This window comes from Macaca mulatta, chromosome 4 (genome assembly GCF_049350105.2).
Source record: "Macaca mulatta isolate MMU2019108-1 chromosome 4, T2T-MMU8v2.0, whole genome shotgun sequence".
Lineage (NCBI taxonomy): Eukaryota > Metazoa > Chordata > Mammalia > Primates > Cercopithecidae > Macaca > Macaca mulatta.
Genome location: NC_133409.1, coordinates 65114104 through 65126454, shown reverse-complemented (window position 1 = coordinate 65126454; position 12351 = coordinate 65114104). Strand labels below are relative to the sequence as shown.

The 12351-nt window shown below is 34.5% G+C and overlaps 1 protein-coding gene across 1 annotated transcript in view; it reads right to left on the bottom strand.

The window, feature by feature from the left end:
* ADGB (androglobin) overlaps nt 1–12351 on the bottom strand; it is a 235704-nt gene that overhangs the window by 113229 nt on the left and 110124 nt on the right. Inside the window, 1 exon segment of the mRNA NM_001193764.2 lies at nt 8597–8726. Within this exon segment, the coding sequence (NP_001180693.2) occupies nt 8597–8726 (130 nt within the window).

The window sequence follows — 12351 nt, the reverse complement described above, 5'->3', positions numbered from 1 at the left end:
AAGAACAAAATAAAGCACCAAAGCCAGCTCTAATGAAATAGAGAGTTATAATCTGCCTGACAAAAATGTGAAATGATTGTTTTAAGGAAACTCAGTGAACTTAAAAATATACCAAAACACAATTAAGTGATATCTGGAAAACAATGAACAACTAAGACAAGACACTTAACAAAGAGGTTGGAATTATTTTAATAAATTAAACAAATTCTAGAGGTGAAAATTATAATGAATGAAATGAAACAAAAAATGAAAGAGAAGGTCAACAGCGGAATCAATCAAGCAGATAAGCAAAAGAAAGAAACTGTGAAACTGAAGACAGGCTATTGGAAAATATGTACTCAAATGAGGAAAAAAGAAAAGGAATGAAAAAGGACTACACGGTTTATGGGGCAGTATCAAAAGAGCAAATATTTGAGTTCAAAAAAGAGAAGACAGAGACAAAGGAGTAGAAACTTACTTAAAGAAATAATAGCAGAAAACCTCTCAAATCTGGGGAAAGTTATATATATCCAGGTAGAGGAAGGTAGAAGGTCTTCAAAATCAGATTTAATCCAAGTAAGACTATACACCAAGACATACTATAATCAAACTGTCAGAAATCAAAGACAAAGAGAGGATTCTGAAAGTAGCAAGAGAAATGAAGCAAATAAGGAGTTCTAATTTATCAGCAAATTTCTTAGTAGAAACCTCACAGGCTTGGAGAGAATGGGACAATATATTCCAGGTACTGAAGAAAAATAATACTAAGCAAGAATACTATACTTTAAAAATATGTCCTTCAAAACTGAAGTGGAGATAAAAACTTTCCCAAACAAACAAAAGCTAAGGGAATTCATCACCACCAGACCTGTTTTACGAGAAATACTAAAGGGAATTCTTCAAGTTGAAAGAAAAGAATGGTAATCAGTAACATTAAAAAAATGAAAGTATAAAACTCACTGGTAAAAGTAAGTACATAGTCAAATTCAGAATACTTTAATACTGTAATGGTGATGTTTAAATCACTTACATCTTTAGTATGAATGTTAAAAGAAAAATTATATTTTAAATAATAATAACTGCAATAATTTGTCAAGGGATACACAATATAAAAGATTGTAAATTGTTACATTAAAAATATAAACCATAAGAGAGACAGAGTAAAAGTGTAGAGTTTTTGTATGCGATCAACGTTAAGTTGCTATCAGCTTAGAATATGCTGTTACAACCATAAGATGTTTTATGTAAGCCTCATGGTACTCATAAAGTTACAACCTATAGTAGATACCCAAAATCAAAGCAAACCACTGAAAACATAACCTAACCACAAAGGAAAACAGAAGAGAAGGAACAAAGGATCTACAAAACAACCAGAAAAAAAAAAAAAATGAAATAACAGTAGTAAGTGCTTACCTACCAATAATCACCTTGAATGTAAATGGATTAAATTCTCCAATCAAAAGGAATAGAGTGGCAGAATGTATTTAAAACACAGACTCAACTATCTACTGCCTACAGGAGACTTACTTCACCTTTAAAGACACATATAGACTGAAAATAAAAAGATGGGAAAGGATATTCCATGCAAATGTAAGGCAAAAGAGAGCAGGAATAGCGATATTTAGATCAGATAAAATAGACAGTAAGCCAAAAACGGTAAAGAAGAGACAAAGAAGGTTATTTCATAATGATAAAGGTGTCCATTGCTTAACAGGATTCAATAATTATAAATATTTATGCATCCAACATTAGAGCACCTAAATGTATAAAGCAATATTAATAGATCCAAAGGGAGAGAGAGACTGCAATACAATAATAGTTGGAGTCTTCAATACTCCTCTTTCAGCAAAGGATAACTCATCCAGACAAAAAATCAAAAAGAAAACATCAGACTTAAACTACACTTTAGATCAAACGGACCTAATGGATATATACAGAACATCGCATCTAGCAGCAGTGGAATACACATTCTTCTCAAGCTCACAAGGAACATTCTCCAGGATACTCATATGTTAGGCCACAAAACAAGTCTTAACAAATTAAAGAAGATTGAAATAATATAGCTACCTTTTAAAACCACAATGGAATGAGTCTAAAAATCAATAACAGGAGGCATTTCAGAAAATTCACAAATACATGGAAACTAAACAATGTACTTCTGAACAAGATATTAAGAGGGAAATTTTTAGAATGTCTTGAGACAAATGAAAATTGACACAGTAATATATGAAAATTTATAGGATGCAGCAAATGAAACTCTAAGAGGGAAATTTAAAGAAGAATTTCAAATTTAAAACCTAAGGCTACACCTCAGGGAACTAGAAGAAAAGAAAGCAAACTAAACCTAAACCTAAAATTAGTAGAAGAAAGGAAATAATAAAGCTCAGAACAGAAATAAACAAGAAAAAAGAAAACTGAGCTGATTTTTGAAAAGATAAACGAAACTGACAAACCTTTTGCTAGACTAATTAAGAAAAAGGAGAGAAGACTCAAACAAAATCAGAAATAAAAAAGGAAGTATTACAAATGATACTGCAAAAATACAAACAATCCTAAGAATCTATTATGTATAATTATATGACAACCAATTGGATAACCTAGAAGAAACAAATTTCTAGACACGTACAACTTACCAAGACTGAATCATAAAATTATAAAATCTGAACAGAACAATATGAGCAAGGGGATTACATTAGTAATAAAAACTGTGGCTCACGTCTGTAATCCCAGCACTTTGGGAGGCTGAGGCAGGTAGATGACAAGGTCAATAGATCGAAACCATCCTGGCCAACATGGTGAAATCCCATCTACTAAAAATACAAAAAGTTAGCTGGGTGTGGTGGCATGCACCTGTAGCCCCAACTACTTGGGAGGCTGAGGCAGGAGAATCACTTGAACTCAGGAGGCAGAGGTTGCAGTGACCCCAGATTGCACCACTGCACTACAGCCTGGCAACAGAGCGAGACTCCATCTCAAACAAACAAACAAGCAAACAAACAAAACAAAAAACTGAACCCATGTTGGCCGGGTGCAATGCTTATGCCTGTAATTCCAGAACTTTGGGAGGCCAAGCCAGGAGGATTGAAGCGAAGAGTTTGAGACTAGCCTAGGCAACATAGGAAGACCCTATTTGTAATTTTTTAAAAAAGTGTGGTGGTGCATGCCTGTAGTAACAGCTACTTGGGAGGGTAAGGCAGGAAGATTGCTTGAGCCCAGGAGTTCAAGGCTGCAGTAAGTTATAATCATGCCACTGCACTCCAGCCTTGGCAACAGGGAAAGACCCTATATCTTAAAATAAAAAGTCTCTTATAAAAGAAAAGTCCAGGACCTTATGGCTTCACTGCTGAATTCTTCCAAATATTTAAACAAGAATTGCTACCATCCTTCTAAAACTCTTCCAAAAAATCTGACAAAGAGGGAATACTTTAAAACTAATTATACAGGACAAGCATTATCTTGATACCAAAGCCAGACAAGGACATTATAAGAAAATAAACCTTAGGTCAATATCCCTGATGAACATACATGCAAAAATCTTTAATAAAATACTAGTAAACATAATTCAACAGCACATTACAAAGATCATTTACCATGATTAAGTGGGATTTTCCCCAGAGATGCAAGGATGGTTTGACATATGCAAATCTACAAATATGATATACCACATTAAAGGAATAAAAGACAAGAACCATGCAATCATGTGAATAGATGTAATAACAGCATTTAACAAAATTCAACATCCTTTTATGATAAAAAAAAAACTCTCAACTGACAACTAATATAAAGAATGTACTTAAACACAGTAAAGGCCATATATGACAAACTCATAGCTAACATACTCAACAGTGAAAAGTTGAAAGCTTTACTTCCAAGATCGAGAGTAAGACAAGGAAAATAACCACTTCTATTCAACATGTCACCTAAAGTCCTAACTAGAGCAATTAGGCAAAATAAAGAAAAGGCACTCAAACTGTAAAGAAAGAAGCTGAAATTTTCCTCTTTGCAGATAATACAATCTTATATATAGAACCCCTTAGAACCCCATTAAAAATCCTGTTAGATCCATGGCGAAACCCCGTCTCTACTAAAAACACAAAAAATTAGCCAGGCACTGTGGCAAGCACCTGTAGTCCCAGCTACTCAGGAGGCTGAGGCAGGAGAATGGCATGAACCCGGAAGGTGGAGCTTGCAGTGAGCTGAGATTGCGCCACTGCACTCCAGCCTGGGTGACAGAGCGAGACTCCGTCTCAAAAAAAAAAAAAAAAAAGAAAAAAAATCCTGTTAGATCTAATATATAAACTCAATAAAGTTGCAGGATACAAAATCAACATACAAAAAACAAAAATAGAAATCAGTAAAATAATTCCATTTACAATAGCTGCCAAAACATATTTAGGAATAAATTGAACTAAGGAGGTGAAAACCTATATTCTGAATACTATAAAATAAAATATTGATGAAATAAAATAAGACTTAAATAAATGGAAAGATGTCCCATGTTCATGAATTGGAAGAATTCATATTGTTAAAATGGCTGCACTAGCCAAAGCAATGTACAGATTCAATATAATCTATCAACATTCTCATGAGATTTTTCACTGATATATTAAAACATCCTAAAATCCATGTGAAACCACAAAAATAGCCAAAGCAAAAGAACAAAGCGGGAGACACTGCACTAGCTGACTTCAAAATAAATAGACCAGTGGAACAGAGTAGAGAGTCAAAAATAAATTCAAGCTATTATGGTCAAAAAAGATTGACAAGAACACACAATGGAAGAAAGGAGAGTCTCTTCAGTAAATGATGTTAGGATATCCATTTACAAAAGAGGAAAGTCACCTCATACCATATACAAAAATTAACTCAAAATGGATTAAGAACTTAATTGTAAGACCTGAATGTATGCTGAATGCATGAAACTACTAGAAGAAAACACAAGGGATAAGCTCCAAGATCTTGGCCTGGGCAACAAGTTTTAGTCCCTAAAGCACAGGCAACAATCGCAAACAGACAAAAGGAATTATATCAAACTAAAATGTTTCTTTTTGCATAGCAAAGGAAACAATTATAAGGAGACAATCTATAGAATGGGAGAAAATATTTGTAAATCATACATCTGATAAGAGGTTAATATTCAAAACATATAAGGAACTCAAACAACCCATCAACAAGGAAACAACCCAACTGAAAAATAAGCAAAGAATCTGAATAGGCATTTCTCAGGAGAAGACATATAAATGGCCAACATACATGTTTTAAAAAAATGCTCAACATAACTAATCATTGAGGAACATAAATTAAGACCACAATAAGCTATCACTTCACACCTGTTAAAATGGCTGTTATCGAGAAGACAAAAGGTAAGTGTTAGCAAGAATGTGGAAATAAGGGAAACCTTGTATATTGCTGGTGAGAAGGTAGAATGGTGTAGTCACTGTATAAAACAGTATGGAGGTTGAAAAAAAAAACCTAAAATAGGGCAATCATATGATCCAGCAATCCCACTTCTGAGTGTGTATCCAAAGGAAATGAAATTAGTGTGTCAAAAAGCAAAGAGATACCTGCCTTCCCATCTTCATTATAGCGTTATTCACAAAGCCAAAATATGAAATCAAACAAATTGTCCATCCACGGATGAATGAATAAGGAAAATATGGTATATATAAAAAATAGAATGCTATTCAGCCTTTAAAAAGAAACTTTATCATTTGCAATAACTAGGATAAACCTGGAGGACGTTATGTGAAGTTAAATAAGCCAGACACAGAAAAATAGATACCACATAATCTCACTTACATGTGGAATCTAACACAGCTGAACTCAAAGAAGTGGAGAGTAGAATGGTAGTTACCAGGGGCTGGGTGTGGGTGATTGGGAAAATGCTGGTCAAAGGATACAAAGTTTCAGTTAGTAGAGATAAATTCAAGAGATCCAGTTTACAACATGGGGCCTATGGTTAATGTATTCTTGAAAATTGCTAAGACAGAAGATTTTAGTGTTCTCACAACAAAAAATGAGAGGAACGTGAAGTAATACATATATTAATCAGCTCAATTTAGTTATTCAGCTATATATATATTTCAAAATATCATGTTTTACACTATAAATATATAAAATTTTTTATCAATTAAAAATAAATTTTAAAAAGATGTAAATAAGATTGAAAAGATAAACTTAGAACATACGAAATACATAGCTGATAAAGAATAAGTCTCCGTATTTCACAAAGAATATCTATGACTTGGTTAAACAGGAATACAACCCAAACGGAAATTAAGCAAAAGATATAAGCAGGCATTGCACAGTAGCACAAACAGAAATAGCAGTAAATGTATACAAAGATGTTCAGTGACAATAACAATCAATTCAATGGAAAAGCAAAATGAACTACTTTTTCTTACCAATCTGATTGGCAAAATTTTTATAAAACTTCTACACACTCCATGTGGCTATAAGGAAACATTCATACAACCTGGGTGTAATCTTATCATGTATATTTAGCAATAATTATTTTAAAATTCTAATAGAATTTTATTTGTTGACCAAACAATCCCACTACATGTACAAATTCATTCATAGCAGTATTATTTACAATAGCAAAAGAGTAAAATCAACCCAAGATTCCATCTATACAAATTGATAGAAATAAACTATGGTTAATTTACATAATAAAAAATTATGAAGCTTTCAGAATGAAGATACTCTTTAGGTATAGACTGAAATATCTCCAGCATATATTAAGTATTGTTTTAAGATTATTGAATTTTGAGTGGAAAAAAAAAAGGAATTTGTGAAATACTGTGTGTATGTTTCTTAGCATTTACATTAAAAAATCCTCGGCCGGGCACGGAGGCGCACGCCTGTAATTCCAGCACTTTGGGAAGCTGAGGCGGGCGGATCACGAGGTCAGGAGATCGAGACCATCCTGGCTAACACGGTGAAACTCCGTCTCTACTAAAAATACAAAAAATTAGCCGGGCGTGCTGGCGGTGCCTGTAGTCCCAGCTACTCCGGAGGCTGAGGCAGGAGAATGAATGGCGTGAACCCGGGGGGCGGAGCTTGCAGTGAGCCGAGATCGCACCACTGCGATCGAAACTCCGTCTCAAAAAAAAAAAAAAAAAAAAAAAAAAAAAAAAAAAAAAAATTCCTGAAAGTTTCCTATGGAGGGCAGAATGGTGAAAATGGGATGGAGAGGTACATAAATGGAAGCAAGATTTCTTTACATTTGTTTTGCATTGGAAAGCTAAACATCCTGCTGCTCAAGGTCATTGCCAAGGTCTGATTTTTCAAATTCGAAAAATTGCAACCTCAGGCATATATGGGTTAATATGTCAATAAATTATGCATTTCTAATAAAAAACAAAATACCATTTTATAGCCACCACTTTAGCAAATATCATACATTACCAAATGCTGTCATAAAGAAAACTCTTGGTACTGACAGGCGTGGGTATTACTACACCCATTCGGAAAAAGGTTTGGCATTTTATCGTAGGGTCAAGCAGATGAATGAATGTCCTATTAACTAGACTGCTAGATTCATATCCTAGAACAGGGTTTCCTAATCTGATCTACAATGAAGCTCATAGTTAAATTTCATGAATCCATTAATGTGGATGGTTAGAAAGACATTACATGTTTGACTGACATTCAGCATTTGTTTTTCAATTATCAATTTGTCAATACAGGCAAGCAGTCACAATGTTGAGAGCAATAACTGTGACCCTATCCACAAAATGTCACAATATTTTACATTATATTATAGTTGTTGCAAATATCTTACAAGAATATGTAAGCTGATTAGCACTTTGAAATTACAGCAGGTTTTAGACCTACTGCTGTATTTCATGTGGTCCTATCTCCTCGTCTCCGGATACTCCTGTGACCTATATAGATAGGCAATTAGAGCAACTATGCTTAGTAGTCATTCAACCACCAAATAGTGAAGTTGTATGTTCTCTCAGTGTTAATTATGTTCCTTATCAACAATTCTCGGTTAATTAACATGGAGAAAAAGATGAGTTGTTTTCAATGTGCTAGAGTTTTAAAAAAATTGTTAAGGGGAGTCATCGCACATAAAGGGTTATGAACCCTGAAACCGAAGACACTCTTGTACCTGTTTCTAGAGGACATATCAAGGGACATTTGAGAAAAATCATGATACTATTGCTTACAATAGTAAGAAACAAGAAGCAACTAATATAGCCACTAACACTGTGATAGATTAAAAACCATCTGTAGCATAATTTTATACGATAAATGCCATTGGTTAGTGAAATGAACCAGACATAAAACAAAAGGGAGGAATCTCACAAACAAGATGTTAAGTTATAATTGGCAAAATGAGAAAAGTATGAAGTTGTTTATTAGCAAAATCTGAGTGGCAGACAGAAAATACAACCAAGAAGAAACACACAGGGGACTTCTATAGCAGATGATTATTCCATTTTCTAACCTAGGTGATGGATACATAAGATATTTATTTTAACACTATTCTTTATACTGTTCAGATCCATATTATACATTATTTTGTATGTATACTATGTTTTCACAATATAAGGAAAAAGTCTTGTATCATTAAGAGTTGGGCCAATAGTAAGAGTAACATAGTTACCTGAGATGTAGCTTTTGCTATTTGACTCAAGTCCGTCTGGCTATGCATTGCAGTTTCATCAGTTTCACTGACAGAAGGTAAATCAGATCCTGGAGGTATTCCTTTCTTAATTAAGGAGCGCACATAATGCCTAAGAGAAAAACAAACCCCAAACTTCTATTGTTTTGATCTTCTGCTTATAGTTATTAATAAACAACTGCATTTTTGTCAACAATAGAAAGTTCTGATTGTGTTCTATTTGTCATTCTCATTCTTTTACTACCAGTAATGTTTTTTACCTCATGTTAAAACATTGAATATCTTTCTATGCTACTAAAAATATTGTATATTAGTCAACAAATTGACGTAAAAATTCTAGAACATTATTTGTTTTAAAGCTTTGGTGGTCAACTTTGGGTTTTGATGATCGAAACAGAAATTTGATATGTGGAATTGATTTAATTAGGTATCAGAGTGATGTATCAGTGAAACAGAATTAAGGGTCAGAAATTTAATTATGAGTCTTGAGCACTTAAGTTTATCACTGTGACATTCATACCAGCTACCCAAGCATATAGTCTTTCCTTTCAAGTAATTGCTGGTATGACTCCAAATTGCCATTGCTATTGCTAGAATTTTATAGGTACGTAAAGACATTTTTGTAGTATATGCATTTTTTAAGTAAGTGTGTTTCAAAGATAAAATTAAATTCCATGTATATAGACTTCATCAACTTGGATATTTTTTCCAGTTAGTGTTCTGTAAAAATTCACTTGTAACTAAACTTCTCTGATTTACACAAAACTGCCACTAGAGGGTGGCACAAACTTGGTTGTGAGTCTCCAATTCTACCAGACATGGCCAGGAGCCAAGAATGGGTAAGTCCCGGAGTGTTGCTACAAAGACAATGTTCCTAAGATAGAAAGCTGTGACAGCAGTCACCTTCAAAGGCTCATTAAAACACAGGCTTGCTCTTATGTTGACCTGCGACAGCAAAGCAGGACAAGGGGCATGTCTGCCACGCAGGATGAAATGTCATTCACATATCTCTGATTTGGCTCTGTCAGAAATGAATATGTAAATGAATTAATAACAGATTCAAGCAGTGAACAGATTAGTAGAATCCAATCAGGTGATGAAGCCACCTGTATCTGGGTATTAGAATTTCACGGACTTCAATCAAGTAATACAGCTGAAAGAAGACAAAAGGAAAACGTAAGTCACTCAGGGAATTTAGGTTATGAAACTAGCCCATTTGGGGTCCCTATTGGCGTAGAGATTCTAAAAGGCTGGCTATGACTATTTAAATTGTAAGAAAATTTGTCCTTGAGGTCTGCAGTTCTATTTCTTACAACCCACAAAATCTCTGATACGCAAACTCAACTACCTGAAGAGATAAACAAAAATTATTTTGAATAGCAAAATCATCATCTTAGTGAGTGTGGTGAATTTTAGGTGCCATCTTGACTGGCATGAGGGCTGCCAAGGTGACTAGTAAAACATTATTTCTGGGTGTGTCTGTGAGAGTGCTTCCAGAAATTGGCGTATGAGTTGGTGGACTGAGAGAGGATCCACCCTCAATGTAGATGTGTGCCATCAAATTACCTGGAGGCCTGGGCAGAAGAAAATGGCAGAGGAAAGGTGAATTCACTTTCTCTTCTGGAGCTGGGATGCCCTTCTTCTGCCCTTAGACATCAAAAGCCCAGGGCCTCTGCCCTTTGGACTCTGGGACTTGTGCTGACAACTCCCTGGGTTCTCGTACCTTTGTCTTCAGACTGAGAGTTACACCATAGCTTCCTGGGTTTTGAGGCCTCTAGATTTGGACTGAACCACGCGCTACTGACCTCCCTGGTTCTCCAGCTTGCAGACAACCTATCTTGAGTCTTCTCAGCTTCCATAACCAGTGAGCCAATTCCTCTAATGAACCTCCTGTCATATATTTATATTCATATCTTTATCTATATCTGTGTCGATGTCTATATTCCGCATTCATTCAGTCTCTCTGGAGATCCCTGACTAAAACAGTGGGTAGCTTAAGCATAACATTAATCAGAAATCATGAAGCATTAACATTTTTATGTTAAGTTTAGAAAAATTCTGTGTGTGACTAAATGTTTGTGTTCCTCCAAAATTCAGATGTTGAAACCTAATCCCCAATGTGATGGTATTTGGAGGTGGAGCCTCTTATTAGGTCACGAGGGTACAGCCCTCATGATTGGCATTAGAATCCTTACAAAACAGACCACAGAATAATTTTTTGCCCTTTCCACCCTGTGAGGCGATAGAGGAAAAGGAAGCCATCTATGAAAGTGAGCCCACACCAGACACCAAATCTGCCAGTGCCTTGATCTGGGACTTCCAGTCTTCAGAACTGTGAGAAATAAATTTCTGTTGTTTATAAGCCACCCAGTGTATGGTATTTTTGTTATAGCAGCCAGAACAGACTAAGAAACCATGTGTGAGTTTTTATAATACATGAAAGCATTTAGCATGTTATATAATCTAGAAATTAGGCCTTTAAATGTATAGCTTAATATTTAATTTTAGCTATATGCTTAAGTTAAAAGGTATAGGAAAATTTTGGTTTGTAAACACGAATAGTATGTATAGGAAAAATTAAATTTCTACAAATACGTGATTTTGATTATTTGACTTTGTAATGATTTAAATACTTGCGAAGACTTTTTTGCTTTCATTTTTGGCTTTTAAAATGCTTGAAGAGAAAACAACCTAGTAAAGTTGCAAATGCAATGTAAAATATTTAAATAAATTTAACTAATTTATTTTAAGTGTTTATAGAGATTACTACATTGATTTATTAGAAATTATAACACAAATTTTATGCTGGGCATGGTGGAACGTGCCTGTAGTCTCAACTATTTGGGAGACTGAGGCAAGAGGCACCACTTGAAATCAGAAATTTGAGACCAGCTGGGTAACAGAGCAAGACCCTATCTCAAAAAACAAAACAAAACAAAAACCCAAAAGTTTGAGAATAAAAGTAGATTTATTAATTTGCAACAATAACAAAATTTTAAAACCAAAGTAGCAGGAAATGTTTTTTTCTGGTTATAAAACTGTGCTGCATGGCTTGACGTTGACAACTGCCAATATTTGTCTAGTAGTGCTGTGTAGTGCTCCCTCCCTACCCACTTTTCAACGTTCACTTGTCGATGCATAGAACTGACAAAGTCTTAAAGGTAAAATATTTGAAGAATATCCCTAGTATTATAAACTTAAATAGAATAAATAAAAGTGTAAATTAACTGCCTGTGATGTAAAGAGTATCTAAAAGTAGTAAAGCACAATGAACATGCTACAGATCTAAATTTTGACTGCTTTTCTCTTATCAGTTTATATTCCTATCACAGATTGTAGTCTATCCAAGAGAAGGCTAAAAACATATTTAATGGCCATTTTATGTGTGACTGATGGTACAGACCATTCAATGATTTTAATACAGTTTTATTGAAGCTTAAAATACATGTTTAAATATTGTTAAACAATGAATATACACTTGCTGAAATATCACAAAGTAAACATCGTCATATCACCATTACTCAGATCAAGCGTTTTTCATATTACTAACAACCCACAAACCCTGCTAGAAGCATGTCCCCATCATGGCCAACTCTCCTCACCACAGACGACCACACTGGTTACTTCCAACTCCATGTATTGCTTTTTAAAATTTTTCTTTTCTTACTGTATATTAATAAGATAACTGAAAACTAACCATGTACTTTGTGTACCAGACTTATTTGGTCTAAATTTTG